This window comes from Syngnathoides biaculeatus, chromosome 2, assembly GCF_019802595.1.
Source record: "Syngnathoides biaculeatus isolate LvHL_M chromosome 2, ASM1980259v1, whole genome shotgun sequence".
Lineage (NCBI taxonomy): Eukaryota > Metazoa > Chordata > Actinopteri > Syngnathiformes > Syngnathidae > Syngnathoides > Syngnathoides biaculeatus.
Genome location: NC_084641.1, coordinates 15,478,966 through 15,499,569, shown reverse-complemented (window position 1 = coordinate 15,499,569; position 20,604 = coordinate 15,478,966). Strand labels below are relative to the sequence as shown.

At 40.7% G+C, this 20,604-nt stretch overlaps 1 protein-coding gene across 1 annotated transcript; it reads left to right on the top strand.

The window, feature by feature from the left end:
* Positions 1-6,158: 6,158 nt before the first annotated feature.
* On the top strand, positions 6,159-20,532 carry arhgap1 (Rho GTPase activating protein 1). Its single transcript, XM_061836539.1, has 13 exons — positions 6,159-6,270; positions 7,850-8,069; positions 11,278-11,376; positions 11,467-11,554; positions 12,498-12,629; positions 12,718-12,804; positions 14,330-14,428; positions 14,547-14,654; positions 14,741-14,817; positions 14,990-15,067; positions 15,415-15,543; positions 15,632-15,735; positions 18,860-20,532. The coding sequence occupies exons 2-13, from the start codon at positions 7,946-7,948 to the stop codon at positions 19,025-19,027; spliced, it is 1,293 nt and encodes a 430-aa protein (XP_061692523.1). The 5' UTR covers positions 6,159-6,270; positions 7,850-7,945; the 3' UTR covers positions 19,028-20,532.
* Positions 20,533-20,604: the final 72 nt, after the last annotated feature.

Here is a 20,604-nt window from a genome sequence, read left to right as displayed (position 1 = left end):
TTTCCAAACCTGCAAACTCATGCTGGGGTTCCACTCAAACAACTTTTACAACACTTGTCGTTATCTTAATGACGGCAATATATGAAAAGTATCATAAAAATTCTTGTGGTGTGGGAAAAAAATTTTTATTTCACCTTTGGCGTGGACTACGAGCAATCAGTGATCTAAAATCTGTTTGGTTATTTCTTAAACAATAATCCACAAGGCATCCACGTCATAGTGTCTCAATTATTTAAACGCTATTGGTGGAGCAACAGATATAGATAGATAATATTACAATACTCAGATGCATATACAGTATGCCCTTGCCCATTCGTGGCCCCAGATATTTGCAGATTTTGGTATCAAAGTTTTTTCCCCACCCCACATAATGTAACATATTTTCACAATGCTAAGTGACACATGAAAATCTTAAATTTTTTTCCTAAATAGACGGGGCACCTCATTATGTGCACGCCAAGTTCCAAAATCTTTAGACAATCGTGTGTGACAACTACGACAAGCGAAGTACAACCTAACATATGCACAGCACATTGTTAGCATGCACGCCAGCGTCTGTTTCAACCCTCATGAGGCACTGAAGAACAATTTTAACTTTTCATTTGTAAGCAGAAGAAGCTCACACTCCCCCACGCACTGACAGTGCAGGCAAGTCATTAGTCATCATGTTGTTCACACTCACAGTGTCTCATCGAAACTAAACTTTTCACACCACAGCAAACAGAATAGCATAACTCGCAAATAATAAAATAAACCAAACAATGACTACAGAAATAATTGACACAAAATATGCACTTTAAAGGCTAGGTACATCCTTAGTTGTGCCGCGAAGCATGCTGGGAGCACTCAGTACATGCTTCCTGCTTTTAAAACTTTTTTTTAACAATTCTCATTATCCATCCATCCATTTTCTTTGCCGCTTATCCTCACGAGGGTCACAGAGCGTGCTGGAGTCTATCCCAGGTGTCAACGGGCAGGAGGCGGGGTACACCCTCAACCGGTTGCCAGCCAATCGCACGGCACGAAGAGACAAACAGCCACACTCACAATCACACCTCGGGGGTATTTAGAGTGCCCAATTAATGTTGCATGTTTTTCGGATGTGCGAGGATACCGGAATGCCCGGAGAAAACCCACGCAGGCACGGGGAGGACATGCAAACTTCACAAAGGCGAGCCCGAGATCGAACCCGGGTCCTCAGAACTGTGAGGCCAACGCTTTATCACCGTGCCACTGTGCCGCCCGATTGTCATTATAGACTTTTAAATGTAACGTTAAAAGTGAGCCAATCAAAAGCGAACTTTTATTGGTGTGTAACCAGAGAAAGTACTGTTTTTACAATGGAGTTCCGTTCCTATGTCTGCAAACCTACGTGAACTTATTTATAAATCGTTACAGTACAATACGTAACTGGAAACATTTCTACTTTCTTGTGCTATTTGTCACATCCCGGCAAATATTCTTAAACCACTGTGGAAATTATCTAATGACATGCCATTTGTAATCTTCAAATGTCATAAGTGCCACGACTGCTGTAAATCCAGTCCCCCTGGAAATTGATGCTGAATGTCTGCCCTACCAGTTTTCCATTGTGTCCAGCCATGCACAACATTTATAGATTGTAAGTGTTGGTGGAATCCCAGCAGTTGGTGTGGGGTCCTTCAGGCTCCAAATGGTTGTTTCCACAATGTTTGTTGGGGTTTCATTATTGAAGGGGAAGCCCCAGCTCATGCGGTTTACCTCATAAAACAAGATGGATCCCTCCGTGTGCTTTACTAGAGTGCGTACTACTCACACTGTTTTATTTCCATCACCAAATATCAAGTAAAGTTTTCTTTGCGTGCTGGTCATTCATAACAAAGCACTAATACAGTATGTGTGCATGTTTTGTGAATTAGTGGGTTGAAAAAATACATAATTTTAAACTCATCAAACCAATTCTAAATGATCCATACAGCCATTTTCTACTCATCTTATTCTCTTTAGGGTCACAGTAAAAGGAAATGTTTTCCATCTGATTTTGAGCAAGAGGGAGGGTTAACCCCGGACTGATCACTGGTCAGTCACAGAACTGACAGATGAAGCCACCAAGTTGTCGTTCTGAATTTCTTTTTGCTTACAGTCTGTATCGTTTGTCTAATAGCATAAATGACCCCCCCCCCCAAAAAAAAAAGAACAAATTCAACCAACAAGCAAAGTCTAATTATCTCGACCTTGCAGAATGAGCTTGAACTGGATGACTCTCTGAGAAGCTATACAGATATAAAGAAAACGGAAAAAAAAAACACACACAATTTTCTGCAAGCTCATAGCAATTTTATTTGTTTCTTTTGTCACATTAAGCTCAAAATGACTTGCACATTTGTGCTATTAGACAAATGATTAGGGACAACAGTTTCCTCTGCTATCCAAAATGCTGCACAGACAATATTAGAATTCGCAACAAAAGCTAAATTGTTTCCACATAGAGATCAAAGCATTTCTTTGCGCGGGACAAGACCGAAAGGCAAACATTGTTGAGAGAAAGGGCCACAGTAGACGCTCAGTTACAGAGGTCAGTGGTGCAGCAATTGGCAAATGCGCCGGGTGTTGTGATGTAGCCCTGACACACGGCCATGTCCATGCATTGACGGAAAGATTGGCCTGCAATGAATCCAGGAAAAAAAATGTTTCAGATTACAGCAAAATATTACATGAAGGTACGACAATATGGTCAGTTCGGTCAAAAGAGAATTTGTTTCTAAATCTTGAGAGACCCTTCCCAAAAGCTTTAAACACATTCTGACTCATTAAAACAAAGTAGAGTTTCTTTTGGCTTGTCCCTTTCGGGGTCGCCACACTGAAAATTTTGCTGTTCATATGTACAATATTTATTCCTATTTCGTTTTAGCTGTCATTCACTCACCTTGTGACATCTTGGTGCATGGGAACTATATTGAGGTGAGTTGAGGACAACAGTAGTGCTTTGATGATGCCAGCCATCAATTTTCTATCCTGCTTATCCTCACTACAGTCTTGGGTATGCTGAAGCCTATCCCAGCTATCTTCAAGTGAGGGGGTGGCAGGTCGGGTATTGAACCCCTGAAACCAACGTGCTAACCACCCCTCCACTGTGCCACCTGTATTACTTGTTTATTTTTCCTTTTTTTTGCCCAATAATCAGTGCTGGGATACACTTTTTCAGTTTCTCCCAGCAGGGGTCGCCTTAAACCAGAGCCAAAGTCAAGTGCTGATGCAACTAAGCAATCGATATCCTCTCCCAGGGCGGCATGGTGGATCAACTGGTAAAGAGTTGGTCTCACAGTTCTGAGGGACCCGAGTTTGATCCCGGCCCCGCCTGTGTGGAGTTTGGATGTTTCCCCCCACATCCCAAAAACATGTAACATTAATTGGACCCCCTAAATTGCCCATAGGTGTGATTGTGAGTGTGCATGTTTGTCTCTATGTTCCCTGCGATTGGCTGGCAACCAGTTCAGGGTGTACTCCACCCGCCTGCCCGTTGACAGCTGGGATAGGCTCCAGCACTCCCTGCGGCCCTTGTGAGGATAAGCGGCAAAGAAAATGGATGAATGGATGGATATCCTCTCCCCGTATTTGTGGGGCTCTGCTACAGCATCTCTCGGGAATCGTACAAAATTTCTCTGGGCAACCACTAAAGTGAACTTACTCAGAGGTTGTTGAAGGATAACTGCACCACAGGCCTCTGTGAGTCTGGAACACGACTGGATGCTCGTCGGCTCACAGAGCTCGGTGCCCTTCGAGAAACAGTAATTGCACCTCAGCGCCTTGACTGGAAACGCAGATAGAAAAGATTCAGTATGTGACAACACCAGAATTTGAATTTTCTGGGTCAAATTAGGATTTTAACATTACGTGTGAACATGACTGGGATTTTGCTTCACAGCACGAATACCTTGACATAAAGCAAGCAGGAGGAGAACGGCACACACTGCGGCTCTCATTGTTGCTCTTGACGCTCTAACTGTAAAACAGGAAGTTATTTTAAAATGGCGCATGCCTGTCGACAACCACATTGAATCCCATCAGGCACTCGCCAAGGATTTAGAAAGTAAAGTTACCTGATTTATCTGTGTTCAAATGTAGGGATTAAAATTCAAAAGTCTGCACAAGAAAAGTACAGATACATGAAAAATCTACTTGAGTACAGTAACAAAGTGTTTGTCATTTCTCAAAGCTGCCAAAATAACACTTTGGGGCTCAGCAAAATGACTTTGTCTTTGTGCCATCATCAGTGGTCTTGTATTTCTTTGAAACTGGCCCTTTTTCAACATCCTTTTTCGAAGCCCTCCCCCTGTTTGTAATGCCTCCGTTATGCTATTTTTGTTTAGGCAACCAGAATCTTGCCATAGTTTTCAATTAATGAAGCAGAAGTAAAGCCATATTGTGCAGCGCTAGCTTCCATTTTTTTTTCTAAGAGCAAAACATGCACTGAGAAAAAGAGGATCCTAAGCGACAACCTTAGATAGGAGACCCCCCTCCCCCGCAAAAAAAAAAAATGATGGGTCATGTGCTCGCTCAGTTGATTTGTGAGTTTACACTGTTGTGCAAGTTAAAGCATCAGCAAAGAATTGGCTAATGTGAATACTTGCAGCAGAGTGATCAAGAAATTTGGGACAATCTACAGTAAATTAAGCTGTTCATGGAAATTGCTGGAATCAATTGGGAACTGAGGGAGATATATCATATCCAACAAGAAACATTTTAAAAATAAAAACAACATTGAATTAAATGTTAGACATTCCCCAGTCGGATCTAACCCATTGAGAAGTTGACAAAAATACATTTCCCATTTTAAAAAAGTCCGATTTCAATGCTAATAAAAAGTTGTCCCTTCTTCCAAAAAGAAAATCCCATTCAAAATCCAAACAAAAAAGACAAGCATCTTTTTACCAATGTCTCAAGCCTAGCTTTTGAATTTCTGCTAAACAATTTCAAGCAACTGGCTTTTCATATTCAACTCTTCTTTGCATGAAATCTGCTTGTTTTAGAATGAAAGTATTCACAAATAAATAGAAGCACATTTTTCGTTTTTTCCAGTCAAAAGTTACATGGATTGTAAGTGTTGTATATTACCTTAGTGAGACAACGTGCAATCGGTTGGTTCTGCTCTGCAGGCTTCTTCTCTCAGCTTCTTTTTAAACAGATCGTCACCATTCATGTTACTCAATGCCAGGAAACTTGCAACATGAATGGCACTCCAGCAACACAGCAAAAGTGGAATTCATGCTCATATGACCTTTCTCCTTATTTCTGCATTATGTCAGATTTTTTTTCCCCCCCAACATTTCTTTAATCTCCTGTGTTGTTACCTTCGATGCACGAAGCCTACAAAAAAAACATCCCCAGGCTGATATGCAACCATTTTGTTTCTGTCAGGTCCCAGAAAGTTGAATCCAAATCTGCTCAATAAAAAGACTTTTGAAAGCTCCATACGTGAAGGGACCATTAATCCCACTCAACCATTCAATGTATTTTGGGTACAGCGTGGTCCCCAGGATTTCTTAAGATTGAGAATAGCAAGAAGAAAAGAACAAAAAAATATATGCATTGTGGATGTGATCATGTTGACGTGTCCTTGAGCAAGATGTTGAACCCTCCTCTGCCCATGTCTCCATATGCCCTGAGATTGGCTAGCAACCAGTTCAGGGTGTACCTCATCTCCTGCCCATTGACAGCTGGGATAGGCTCCAGCACTCCCCGTGACTCTTGTGAGGATAAGCAGCAAAGGAAATGGATGGATAGATATATATAATTGTACTTTAAATCTCAGATAGATAGATAGATAGATAGATAGATAGATAGATAGATAGATAGATAGATAGATAGATAGATAGATAGATAGATAGATAGATAGATAGATAGATAGATAGATAGATAGATAGATAGATAGATAGATAGATAGATAGATAGATAGATAGATAGATAGATAGAGAGCATAATATCATATATGCCTACTGAATGCATATACACGTTAACCGAAATTTTGTGTTTTTTCGTTTTCCAAACAAATATTTATCTTGTATCTCTCTTGAGTTGTACTAGTGCATATTAAGAAATTGCAATTTCCCGGCCACAGCTTGAGGGGTCACACGCTTATTTATAAATTTGCTTTTATCTTGAAAATTTCAAATGCGAGGGGAAACCACATTTCTACATATTATTTTGAAAGTGCACAACCGGAAAAGGTCCAACGCTGCTTGTTTTTTTTCCCCTCAGGGCTGCGAGGTAAATCATCACAAAGCTCTTCAGGTGAATAAAAACAACGCATTATTACCTGTTGTGATTAGTAGCCTTTGTATAAATGTTAAGTATGAACTTGACGAGGTCACGTGTGCTTTGTTGTGGTTACATCACAATATGCTCCGATGAGGATCATATTTACTGTATCAGCTGTTAGCATTGCTCATGTGAAAAAAAAAACATGACTAAGGAATGAGGTTACGTCTTAATAATAATATATATACTGGATACATTATTTATTTTTCGCTGTCTGGACCAATGTTCGTAGCGTTTTGCTTTTGTTTACTAGCTACAGCTGCTAAAGTTAGCTTATGTTCTGCACTAAAAGTGGACGTCAACGTCATTCAAATTGTTTTGACTGGTGTATCACACACACTATCAGAATTAATCATTTAGTCGACGCATGACACTTGTGACTCTGATTTTTTTGGTTTTCACTGCAGTGTAACATCGTGTGACAGTGTGACATAGACCAGGATGCAGTGTTGTTGGCACAGGATATTGAGCCGTAAAACATCCATCCTGATGTATTTTTCAGTTTTCGCTGCTCTTTGTCCTTATTGGGTAGCAAGTCAGCCGTAGCCTCCTTTAAGATGATTTTGAGCGAGAGGCTCGCTCACCCTGGACTGGTCGCCAGTCAGTTGCAGAGCACATAAAGACAGAACAACCATTCACACTCACGCTCACGTGTGGACAAAAGACAATCCTCATCAGTAACGCTACTTTGCATGTTTTTGGAATGTGCAACGGAAGCACAAGCAGAATGTTATACCATGTGAAAAAGAAAAAAACATGTCCTCCATTTTATTGGTCTTTGCTCTAAGGGTAACAATTTCTCTTTGGCTGTGAGTGTGTGAGTGACCAACTACATAGATGCGCTTGTATGTGGTTGGTAAGCAGCAGTGACATGGCCCACTCTTGCTGCTTAGTAACTGCTTTTATGTAAAGCAACATTCTGTCAACCAGCTTTACGCCACACATCGGAGGGTGAGCAAAGTGTTAATGGGGGTTGGGAGATAGCTGTGTATTGCCACAATGGCACTTGGATGTTAATATGAGACAAGGGTAGATACATTCAAATTGGAATTGACGTATTTGTTTTGGACATAATCCTCTCGTCACCCACTTCACTAGGTTTACCTGCATAATTTAACACTTCTAATGAGCTCCACTACAAGCCGTATGCAAAATTCGACCTTTACAAAGATAATAGTTTATAGTGACATGGTCAAAAAACGATTCTTTTTACATGCACTGTATATTATTGTAGTTGTAGTTTACAGTGTTTTAAAACTGTACTACATCTAATTAAACGGTATGGTTTCTGGAACCTTCTCGACTACATTAGAGGGCCAAAGTGTTAAAAACAGCCCTCAGTAAAACAATGCCATACAAGATTATTTGTGTAGCATTCATACACATGGCAAATCTGTATTTCTTTGGAACCAAGTCAGGCAAACAAATGATCAAACTCAAGATGGAATCGCGCTTAGAATCAGGATGGCTAAAAAGACAAAACGATCTGTAGCTGTCGTTACTGCACTGCTTCATGAGTATGTATCTCACAGACAACACCTGTCTCCTCCAGGAGGACTACTTCTGCATTTAGTGTGTGATTGAGTGTACGTGTCTTCAGCGTACTCTTGTCTGAGTGCTCGCGTGCTGCGCCATCCTGCAGTGTGCAATGTCTTCCGAGCTGCTTGTGGATTTGAGCGAGGACCAGACGACAGCGCAGCTGGGCCACCTGAAGCTGGCCACATTAGAGGACCAGCAGTGGCCGCCGGATGAGTCAAATCTCACCAAGTCTGGTGAGTGGGACCTAAATGATGCTGCTTTACAGACGGATGTTCATGCAATGTTGCACTGAAACGGCATACAACCCACATAAAACAGCCATAGAAAGTGCAGCTATTTTGTAAGACAGTTAATCCTGAAAAAAAAAGATGTTAAATTCTTAATTATGAGTGATTGACATTTGATTTTTTAAGTGCTTGTCTTGGTTCTGAGTGTATGGTATAAATGCACTGTGAAGAATGTGAGGTAAAGTGAATAAATGGATTTACTGTCTAATTGATTTATTTTCTGTACATCTATCTATCCATGCTCATTTATATTATTGTATTTAAAGGCTAATTGCACAGCAAAATCTTGGTCATAATTATTCATTCTTCAAGGTTTTTTTTTTTTTTTTTTTTTTACACCACTCCCACTCAATCTCTGCTTCGCCATGCATCAAAAAAGTGTCGGGTTCAACGTCAGAACAGCCACTCAAGCGCAGAGTTTCCCTGACTCGTTGAAAAACATGGTACAGTACATTCTAACTAGTGATTGAAGGGTTACAGTATGTTCTGAGTTAGAACTATTGATTTATTGATCGGGTACATTACTTTGGATAATAGATGGAAAAAAAAAAAGTATGTTGCCTTCCATACGCCTAAGAGCTCATTAAGATTGCATATTTATTGTACTTTTTGAACTGGAATGTTAGGCCCCCTCCGTGTTAGCATTAATTGCATACAACTTCATTTTTCTCTTTTTTGAGGGGGTTTAAGAGGAACTTAAACTTTGGACATTCTCTGTCTGCAGCAGCCTATCCCAATTTCCCAACCATAGATATGAAGATTAGAGGTGCGTTCAGAAGTTCCATTTAACGCTGTAACTCAACACTGCATTGCTGTTAGTTTCCAAATGATGCAGAGTGCGCTTGGAGAATATTTTCAAATGCACCCTACATATGCCAATGCATGGTAGCAGCTGGCAGTTGTGACCATCATACCTACAAGGCAGCCATTTTGGGGAGGTCACGACGTCGTTTCTGGCTAACCAGCGTGCCTGTAGCCATATTGCGAAGGTCATGATGTTGTCTGCTTTTAGCATGGGCGTTGATGACAGAAGGCGTAGAAGAGCTTTTTGTGACGGCTTTAGGGGTTGATGAGACAAACATGAACTGTTCTCAAACTGATGAAAGGATCCGCTCATTATCCCTAACACCCAAGCTCATCTGTCAAACTTCATTGAAGCAATGTAAATACTTGGACTTGAACGGCTTCTTGTGCGTACTTGGTAATGCTTGATGGCAGCATAAAAATAAACTCTGTACAGAAACATGTATTCTGCCCTTGTAAAGAAAAAAGCTTGGAAGATCCTCCTTGAAGGAGAAATATCACGACCTAAAACACACTGCTGAAACAAGAAAGATGTTGATATGAGTTGGGCATTTTAGCTATTAGACTTTCCAAGCCAACCTCCAGAGTTAAACCCTATTGAGCATCTATTATTACCTATTAAGGAGGGGACTGAAGCAACTATCCCCCTAAACCAAACAAAAGGTGCCTGATGTGCCAATGGCTCACAGGCTTGATGCAGTTATTAGAAGAAAAACATTTTCTCGTACTTGAGTATTATTTTTATTATTATTATTATTCACTTTACTTGTTAGGTCCATCTGTTCCAGTAGTTTTACTCACCTAACACTTTGGTTTTTCACTTCAATTAATGCTTGTGAATCTGATGCAGATATAAATACCTGGAAATAAAAGCATAACTTTTAATCTGTCTCATGTTCATCATTTGAGTCTACACCAAAAAGAATTGAAATAGTCACATTGTTCCAATAAGTGTGGAGATAAGGGTATATCCAAATGTCAGCTAAGGCCAAATACTGTAAATACTGTTCTATATTTAGTCTTTTCTAAGTATTAAGCTGATTTGACTACTGTAATTCAACATCAAAAAATGTTAATCACGTAATTGCAGTGATTCAGTGTCAATACAGTTTGACGTGATCGTTTGATTTGCTGACTGAATGATCACATAGAATGGAAAACTCTGTAAACACTTAGACCAAGGCTGGTACACCCTTAAGACCGTGCACTCAATACCCCGAAAAGCAATCTGGCGTATGCGGTCAAGTGCTGTGACAAATGTGCAGATACATCACAAGACCAGGAAAGCATTGAGGTGACGCATGTCACAACACAGACAGGCAAATTCCTCAGGTCAAGACCTACTTGCACCTCTCAGAGAAACAGTCCTGTTTGAAGGACAAAAATGTACATATTCTGAGCAGGGAAGACGGGTGATTTGAAAGAGAGAGAGAAGGTGGAAAGGCCATCTCCTCAGGAGATGGGACCCGACACCGCTTATCTCCCACTTACAAAATTATCTTTTCCTCCATTCCACGGAAACGCAAAAATTCTCCCTCCAACAAATAACACTTTTACAGGCAGCTCAACTAGCACTTAACATTTGAATGGAATATTTGAGGGAGTTTTTACCCGACGACTCTTTTTGACATTGGCCTCTCTGCCAGTCTTTTTTTGCATTCCAAATGGATGATAGCATACGCGATAGCAGTTGAGTTTTCCACGCCAACTCAGGCTAGTCTGTCCTAACTAAGCCTCACTGCTTGGAAGTGATTAAGGCTGTTCGGATGAGAGGCAAAATGGCTTCAAAGACAACCAAAACAGTCCCATTCCAATCAATTGAATGACCAGAGTGATACTGTCAGCAAGTCCGTTTTATTGATATTAATGGACTTGATCAGCACATCAGTATCTAAAGCAGACCTGCAACCCCAATGAGTATAACCAGTGTAAAACAATCAATGAATATGCTGTACTGTATTTACGTTATACCACAATATAATCGACAGTCAAATTTCTGTTTTTATTCTGTGCATGTGTTAGGGTTAGGGTTAACACGCATTGTTAGTTGGCATTTTATAAGCGTGGTAGGTAAAATGAAAGGGTAAAAATCAGGCTACATAAAGTACATCATCATTAGTTCCAGGAAGTGTGGAAATGTGGTTGGTTGATGTGACATTTTTGAAACTTTTTTATGGAAAAAAAAAGTTACAATGCTTCGTATTAACGAGCCTTGTCATGCATCAAATTATACTTGTAACTAATGGTACCACTGTACGGTTTAAAAAAAAAAAAAGTGAAAAATCTGCAATAGCGTGGAGGAATGCTGTATAATGCAGATGTTCAATTTGTGTGTGTGTGTTTATATCAGAGACCGATCTCTCTCAGCGGTTCGATGCCAGTTCTCCCCACCTTCCGTGGGACCACCCCTTCTACGACATCGCCCGGCATCAAATCATCGAAGTTGCGGGTCAGTGGGTCATCGGATCGCTTCTGGCAGTTGGTACCCATCTTTTGCGCTCCTCATCCCTTTCTCTGTCTTGACATATTTTTCTTGTAGGTGATGACAACTTCGGCAGAAAAGTTATTGTGTTTAATGCCTGCCGGATGCCCCCCCAGCACCAACTGGACCATCACAAGCTGCTGATGTGAGTCAATTTTAACTCTGAGTCTTGCTGATCGGACTGCAATTCAGGCAAGATTAAAGAAGTTGTTTCAAGAGAGGCCAAAGCTACTGGTGGCAAAAAAATCAAGTCGAGGCAAGTTATTCAACTTGCTGGTGACTTTTTTGAAAAATACTTCATAATGGCATTTCACATTTTACTTGAATTTTAAATAAGAACTACCAGTGAGAAGTACCCGTTTAACAGCCCGAGTGAATCTGCACTTGGGTAGAATTCTTATCATTTTCTGACATTAATACATTACATTCATGGCCGTGCATTTATGAGGTTAGACCAGCTGACTACGAATTTAACAGATGTTCTATTTACAACTACAACGTTAGAAAGGTCAGTCTCGCAACGGACGGATGCTCTCCTTGCTTTTTCACGATAAAATACTACCACACCTCTGCCATGTCTTTTCTCTCTCTCTCTCTCTCTCTCTCTCTCTCTCTCTCTCTCTCTCTCTCTCTCTCTCCTCAGTCGCATTTTGCAACCACTGTCTTGATGATTTTCATTCGAACACTTAGCTTCCACATCCACGAATCAGTGATGTCGTAAGTGCATTGTCATGCACGGTACTGCCATCTTCGCAACTGTCCCTGGCGGTAAAACCTGGGATGCAGTTTTACCTTTCAATGTTTTTTCTGTTCCCCAAAATGCTAATTTTGACTTAGAAACCGTGATGCGATGTCAAATGGACCTTGCATCCTACATATTTTCTGCTCAGCTCTTTGAAAAATGGTGTGGAAAATAGCTAATATATTTGGAGTTGCTGAGTTTAAAGTATCTATTGTTGGTTCCTTTTTTTAATTATATTCTACAGTAACTTTCAGTTGTCCACGTCAAAGCAAGAGTATTTTTAGTTTTTTTTGTCACCAGTTCTCCTTTCCTCTAACCATCTCGGTTGTTCAACTTGGTCTTTTAGGTATCTGAAAGGAACCTTGGACCAATATGTTGAAAGTGACTACACCCTGATCTACTTCCATCACGGGCTGACCAACGAGAACAAGCCATCACTCAGCTGGCTACGGGATGCTTACAGGGAGTTTGACAGGAAGTGAGTTTGCATCCGTGCACAAGCAATGACCACATTTTGCTTCTTATGGCACACTTATTTTAAGAGGGGTTTGTTGTTTGTTTGCCAGGTATAAGAAGAACATCAAAGCCTTGTATATTGTACATCCCACCATGTTCATCAAGACCCTGCTGATCCTGTTCAAACCCATCATCAGGTACTTTGTTGTATGGCCCTTAGAGATTTGCTGTGTAGAGAGCAAAGGTTACAGGTTTACTTGGCTCACATTCAAATTATGTACAATATTTTAGTACGGCAGCACAGTAGTGCAACTTTAGAGCGTTGGCCTCATAGTTCTGCGGTCCGGGGTTCAAATCCCAGCTCACCTGTGTGGAGTTTGCATGTTCTCCCTGTGCCTGCGTGGGTTTCCTCCCGAAAACGTGCATTAATTGGAGACTCTAAATTCCTCATAGGCATGATTGTGAGTTGTCTATCTGTATATTTCTTGCAGTTGGCTGGCAACCAGTTCTAACACTAACCCCAGGTCTTGCCCAAAGATAGCTGGGATGGGCTCCAGCACTCCTGCGACCTACCTGAGGATAAGCGGCTCGGAAAATGAATGAATACGTGTTATATACAGTGAAGAAAATAAGTATTTGAACACCCTGCTCTATTGCGAGTTCTCCCACTTACAAATCATGAGGGGTCTGAAATTTTCATCGTAGGTGCATGTCCACTGTGAGAGAGATAATTTACAGAAATCATAATGTATGATTTTTTTTTTAACAATTCATTTGTTTGATACAGCTGCAAATAAGTATTTGAACACCTGAGAAAACCAATGTTAATATTTGGTACAGTAGCATTTGTTTGCAATTGACCCCTCTGTGGATATTGCGCAATCCGCGTCACTGACCAATCAGAGGCCAGAGATCTGCATAAACCAAAGCCCGTTTTTGCTCCCGCCATTTTCTCAGACAACATTGCATGGTCCAGTATAGGTTTTGTTAGCGTTTTATCGCGTATTTGGGTTCTTTAACAAAAAATATGGTTAGGAGGTGTAGTCACGGACTTTGTAATAGTGACGACAGGTATCCTGAAAGGCTAGTTGGTGGAGTTCGATTCGTACCCTTTCCAAAACCGAAGACCCAGTACGAAAAATGCCTTCGATGGATCAAACTTTGTGGAAGACCGCATCATCAACTAAATCCATCTAATATCAACCGGAACACATATGTTTGCACGAAGGTATGCCCTAAATTTGATTTTTAATACACGTCTCGTATAAATGAATGAGACGTTCTCCGCTAGCATAACACCGCTACGTGTAAACGATTGGCACACTTATTCTTTGTTGAGCGATATTTAGCGATGATCGGACTGCACAAACGTATCGATTTCTTGCTGGCTCGCGGCCGAAGCTTAACCAGACTGTGTTTGCACGAAGATATGCCCTAAATTTGATTTTTAATATACGTCTCGTATAAATGAATGAGACGTTCTCCGCTAGCATAACACCGCTACGTGTGAACGATTGAATGAAATCAGAAGTATGGCGTCTCTCACAGATCTTCTCTAGATCAGACTTATTTTCTTCTCTGTACTTGTGATCTCAGTATGGGCCAAACTTGTCTTTTTGAAGCAGACCATAAAAAAAATAAAATAACAGATGATTAAAATGTATTGAAGCCTATCATTAGAAATGTTGTTGTTCACAATTCTGTCTCATCTTTTTGATGTAGTTTTAAGTTTGGGAGGAAACTCAACTATGTGAGCTATCTGAGTGAGCTGGAGGACGTGGTCAAGTGTGACCAGCTCATCATTCCAGCCCGTGTCAAAGAGTAAGAACTTTTCATTCACACATGCAATTGAAAGAGTGGTATTACCAGTGTGATTTGGTTAAAGCGTAAACCATGAATTGCCTTCACACCAAGCTTCCATGGGTGCGTGTGTGTGCAGATATGACAACAAGTTGCGAGCCTCCCTGAAGCCAAGCTCCCAGCCTCCTATGTCTCCTCTTCGGAGTCCCCCTCTCCCCAACCAGGTCTTTGGGGTTCCCCTTGAATTGCAAGTCACCTTTTTTATTTCATGGCAAATGCCAGTTCTCATTGTCAAATGCATTACAGTTAATGGTGTGTTTGTGTGTCTGTTAGGTTGAGAAAGAGGAGTCCAGATGGAGATCCAGTTCCTGTAGTAATGAGAGACACTATAAGTTTCCTGTCAGAGCAAGGTGAAATGGAAATACTCTTAAAGTGACGCTTAACAACTACTGTTACATTTAATTTCAAATTCATTGTTGCAGTGTTTAGCGCCACAAAGATGAGAATAGTAGGAATGTCCTAATATGTTTGGACCTGAGTGGATCTTGAAACCGTTTTTTTTTTTTTTGTCCAAACTGTCAGGTCTAGAGATAGAAGGAATCTTCCGACGTTCGGCCAATGTGACTTTGGTGAAGGAGGTCCAGCTCAGATATAACTCAGGTAGGAAGATTTTACAAGTTTATGTTAAATATTTTTGTTGCTTTAAGGAACACTGTGAAGCATTTTCAGTTGTTTACTGTCCAAACACGATGAGACCTTTTTGTTGGCCATCAATGAGGACTGAACCACTTGATAGTCATTCGCACTGACAGAGGTCCGTATTGGCAACAATGGTGCCCCCCGCGCCTCACTTAATGGATGAATATTGATAAATTTGTCTTTTTAAATCTCATTCCACAAATGTAAGATCGAGAAGAATAATGTTTAGACTGGTGGGGGCACACACTCGATGTTCTGTTTTTTTTTTATGGGATTAAGGTTCCCTTTGCGTTTTGTCTTTGTTGCAGGGAAAGCGGTGAACTTCCGAGAGATGGAAAATGTCCACTTGGCGGCAGTCATCTTGAAGACCTTCCTTAGAGAGCTGCCCGAGCCACTGCTGACCTACCAGCTCTACAATGACATTGTCAATTTTGCCTGTGGGTTTGCCGCGTATACTTAGAAATGCCACCATGTAAATGTGTCAGCTTGTAACTAAAACTGACTCTGGTTTCTGTTTTGGTCAAGCTGTGTCCAGTGACAGTCAGGTGACCGTCATGAAGACACTGGTGGAATCACTGCCAGAGGAGAACTACGCCACACTCAGATACCTAATCACATTTCTAGCACAGGTACAGTTGTACTGCTAAATTTCATTCTCTACATCAGGGGTGCTCAATGCGTCGATCACGGGACGGCGTGCCAAAAAAAAAAAAAAAAAAGACGTCAGCCAGCGTTCCCTCTAAACTGCGCGCATGTGCAATTGTGCACAGCTGATGCAGTCTCTTCGCAGATATTCTTCGTTGCACACAAAAAATAATAATCCAATGCAAGTTGAAAGTATACAGCTATTCAGTTTGTGGCATTTTGCAATGTGATTCAGTGAGTGAGGGATGATTGGTTGCTACATCCAATAGCACAATTCACATACGTACTGTAAAAAATGAAAAGAAGAAGCCACTGGTTTCTTTTAGGCTGCACACGGAACTTTCTCTTAACAACGACAGCTGCACCGCCGCACTCGTTTTCCTAGGTAACCTTACACCCCACACCACCCCCGCCACTTAAAGACGTACACTCATAATTAAAAATGTTACAGTACTTACCCAGACCATCAATGTGTTTTAAAATGACAGCGTCTACCTCCGCTGCTTTAGTTCGCAACACAGTTTGGACAACGTACAGCAAAGACGAGCTAGACATGCTGCTCGTGTTTACTTTCGATATTAATGGAGAAAGTTAAAAAATAAATGTTTTAAGATGCAATGACTGTCAGACTATGTGAGTAAGCAAAGAAAAAGTGGTTAAACTGGACGAAATTTTCTCTTTTCTGAGTGGGAAAGGTCTGGCCTGAAGCCAAAGTAGAAAGTGCAGGATGAGATGGTGTGGAATGTTAAAATTCCACCTTGGCACAGCCTGATTCAGGATGAAAGCACAGACAATACAGTGCACAAAAAGCTAATTCTGTATTTTAATTATAGGAGGCAACATAGCATTAACTTTAAAACGGTTTGGGAGCATCATCACCCCAGCCGCCACCCCTCTCGTCGGTACCTCGCGAGAGGGGTGTTGACTGTTCACAATGAAAAGGACTGTTAAAGACCCATTAAGAAGGTCCAAAAACTGTTTTGTAAATTTGAGACACGACAGTTTTTTTAAGGCCTGGAAAATTTGAATGAATTGAAAAAAAAAAATCACTTTAAATGGAAAACAAGGCACTCTAATAATGAGAACTAAGGCCCGCCCTGGACCCGCAGGACTGTTTGGGTGTGTCCGCTAAAGGTGAGCCCTGCACTTGTCAATCAAATATGTTCCCTCATACACTTTATCCCAGTCTCTGCTGTCAGCTACCGGCTGAGTGACGTGTGCCACTGTGGTTATGGTTAAATTTAAACTTTTCTGTCTCTGTTATGCCGGGGGACCTACACAAAACGATCCTACCGCGTTTGAGTGAGCTCGTTAGCTTGGAGGCTAGCGAGAAAATAATCAAAAGTTCACTTAAGTGTGTCTGGTGTGTGGGTGTGCACGCAGTACATGGAGCAATTCTGTGAATTATTGGAGAGGACCAACGGCAGTCCGCTGTTTTTCCATGAGCCCAATAGCAGCTAAACTCACCCTGTTCTCTGTTGCCACGTCAGCGCCCCAAAAAAATCCATCTAGCCGAGATGCTGAAAGATTTTTAAGACATATCGTAACAATTCAGTAATAAATTCACAATTTACAGGACTTCAAAAAATGTATCATGTATTTTGAAGCAAAACAGGTGCACAGTGGATGAACTGCTTCACAGTTCTGAGAAACCAGGTTCAAATCCAGCCCCTCACCTGTGTGGAGTTTTGGAAATATATGCATGTTAGGTTAATTGTCGGTTTGAAATTATTATAGGTGTGACTGTGAGTGTGACTTGTTCTTTGTCTGTATGTGCTCTACGATTGGCTGCCAACCAGTTCCGTGTATCTGTTGAGATGGGCGCATCACACCCACATCCCTAGTGAGAAGAAGCAAGACAGAAAGTGGATGGATGGACAGGAACAAAACATGAAAATGACTTTTGTGCAACTTTAAGTACACTGCTATGAAAAAGTATCTCGAACGCATATTTTTGCAGTTTCCCTACTTCAAAGTGGCAAACAGACAGCACAGATAAATAAACTTCAAACAAGTTGAGTCAAGTCATTCCAGTGAAGGCGAATAAATCAATAATTGAATAATAAATAAAGAAAATCTGTTAGTAACCCTAAAAACATACTGTAATTGCACATAAATGCCGTAAGACAGTGGCAAAAGACTACTGTTAACTATACGAAGCTCCCCAAACCACTTCATTAGTTCCTTGACAAAATGCCACCAGATGGCAACAAAGCAATTCTAGTTTTTGTCCTGAGCACAAAAACAATAAATATGTGACTTTTTCTGAATTATAGTGGTGCCTTGAGATATGAGTTGAATTAATTCCAGGACAATGATCGTAGTTATTTATATGATAATAAATTGTTTAATATTCATACTCCATCTGTATGCAGTAATCCCCCCAACTGCCCTCCACGGCGTATGAAGACACCTACCATAACTTCCGGCCTACAGAGCGCACCTGGTTACAAGCCTCAACGAGTACAATTGTAAAGGAAGTACCATTTGGTACAGACATACGCTGCAGCTGTGTAAAAGTCGCAAGTGCCCACATTGAAACAAGTTATTTACAAAGACGGTACAGAGAAGGAGTTTAACGCTAGCGCAACACTAGTGCTACCGCTAACACCATGCTAAGACTAGTGCTAGCTAACAGGGCCGGTAAAAGTCACTTCCTCAGCACATATGTTCCAACGGTCTCATTCTTAAGTCACTTCCTCGGCACATATATTCCACCGGTCTCATTCTTACCTTTTCCGCTCGAGTGCCCCCTTGCGGCCGTTAGAAAAAATGCACAAATTAGCCGCATCAGCGCATAAACCGCAGGGTGCAAAGTGTGTGGAAAAAAGTCGCGGATTGTATGCCGGAAATTACGGTAGTTAATATTTTTCCAGCTATCAGTAAGCTAAATTGTGATGTAAACATAGTTTGCCTTTTTTTGTGGGTTTTATAGAGATGGCTGAAATGATATGTTAGCATTGTCTCATGAGTTGCAATCCCTGCATCTTGCCATCCAATAAAAAAATGTTTTTGATCTTCTATCCATATGTAATACCATAACCTTTGGATCTTCCATCCTGATACAGTACTTGCATTAGGATGTAATGTGTGTATGTGTTGTAACAGGTAACCGCGAACAGTGACATCAATAAGATGACCAACAGCAACTTGGCTGTGGTGTTTGGGCCAAACCTGCTGTGGGGGCGGGACAACGCCATGTCACTCAGCGCCATTGGCCCAATCAACAACTTCACCCGGTGCCTGTTGGACCAGCAGCACCTGGTCTTTGCCTAAGTACGCTGTCATTGTTGTCTGAATCTCAACATTGATTATGAGTGAGCCGTCGGAAAGCACTTAGACCAACACAGCCATGTTCTAAAATACAGAGATACATATATATAAAAAGAAAAACATCACCTGGAGAATTTGAAATCTGTCATTTGTCATTCACCATTGTTCTCGGGCCCTTAGCAATATGGTTACTTTTCAACCTTAAGTTGGAAGGATTTGTACTAAAACCATGAGAGCACAACCTTGAAAATGTAATGCTGAATAATACAATGCAGCACATTTGCAAAAAAAAAAAACATTGATTTCTTTCAAAAAGGCATTCCAGCTACAACTGCATGTGTACAAATATTCAAATATTGTCATGTGGAATTGATTGGGGGAAAATGTGATTACTTTTCAACACTTTGCTGTGGTTGATCTCTGTTGTTTCTGTCATGCAAAAAAAGAAAAAGAAAAGAAATCCCAATGAAGAAAATAAGTACTTTATGTGAAAAGCCTCAGGTTTAGTTGAAGTCGTGGTACCAAATGTTGTGGACAATCTTGCTGTATTTAAAAAAACAAAAACTAAAGAAGATTGGCTGTACTGTTGTATTAACTCCTAAACGTCCGTGCTTCGGGATTTGTGGCCCCTGTCGTGCATGCGTCTGCTCTTCCTCTCTCACCCCTTGTGGATTCAATTGGGTTCTGTGGTTGGCGTGCAGGTTCTGTTTGTACGTGTACTGGCCTTTTGGATTTTTTTTTTTTTTTTTTAAATGATTGTGTGCCATTAATTCCAAATGTGATGTTGTCCTTAATGACCCAGTTTCTCTGTTCTGTCAGGTATCAAAAGCCTAAAAAAATAAAAATGGGGGAAGCTGCACTTCAATTTGGAAATCGTCTGCCTTAGCAACAGTCTTAAGGGGGGGGGGCACTCTTGCGATAGTCTGTCCCTTGAAGCCTTCTATTGTATAATCAATTACTTGAAACACTGGTAAACCCTCAGAATAATTAGCTAAAATATTGTTAAATGCTAAAATGTATCATTGAACTTATTGTTTTACTTTACCAATGGGGAAACGTTAAGTGTAATTGTTGCACTGCTATATACTGTATTATTTGTGAGCGTGGGTGCGCGGGGGGGTCTGTCTATGTACACAGTACATTATGTTTGCGTGTGTCTTAATGCATTTAGAAAGAAAATATGCCTGGGGCCGATATTATATAAACATTTAATGAACAGGGTTCCTGTGAGTGTAGGAGTGAACCTCAAACAAGTGCCATTGAAGTTTCACACTTGCCGACCAATCGCATCTGTGTATGATCTAGTGATAGTCGTACTGTAATGAATTGTCCTGGTGACAGTAGTATGTTTTCTCTATGGGAAAAAAGTAATATTTGCTTTCCAGGCTGACTTTTTTTCAAGATTCTAAAATTTTATTTTTCATCCTTTTGATATTTAGTCCTAATGTGTATGATGATGAAAATAGTGTGTGTTTGTGGTAAAATATTAAAGAAACCTGATGACCCGATGAGGTTTGGCCATTTTTGCTGACGCTGAAGTTGCATTTCAGTTTTAAAACTCAAACAATTCTACATTCAAG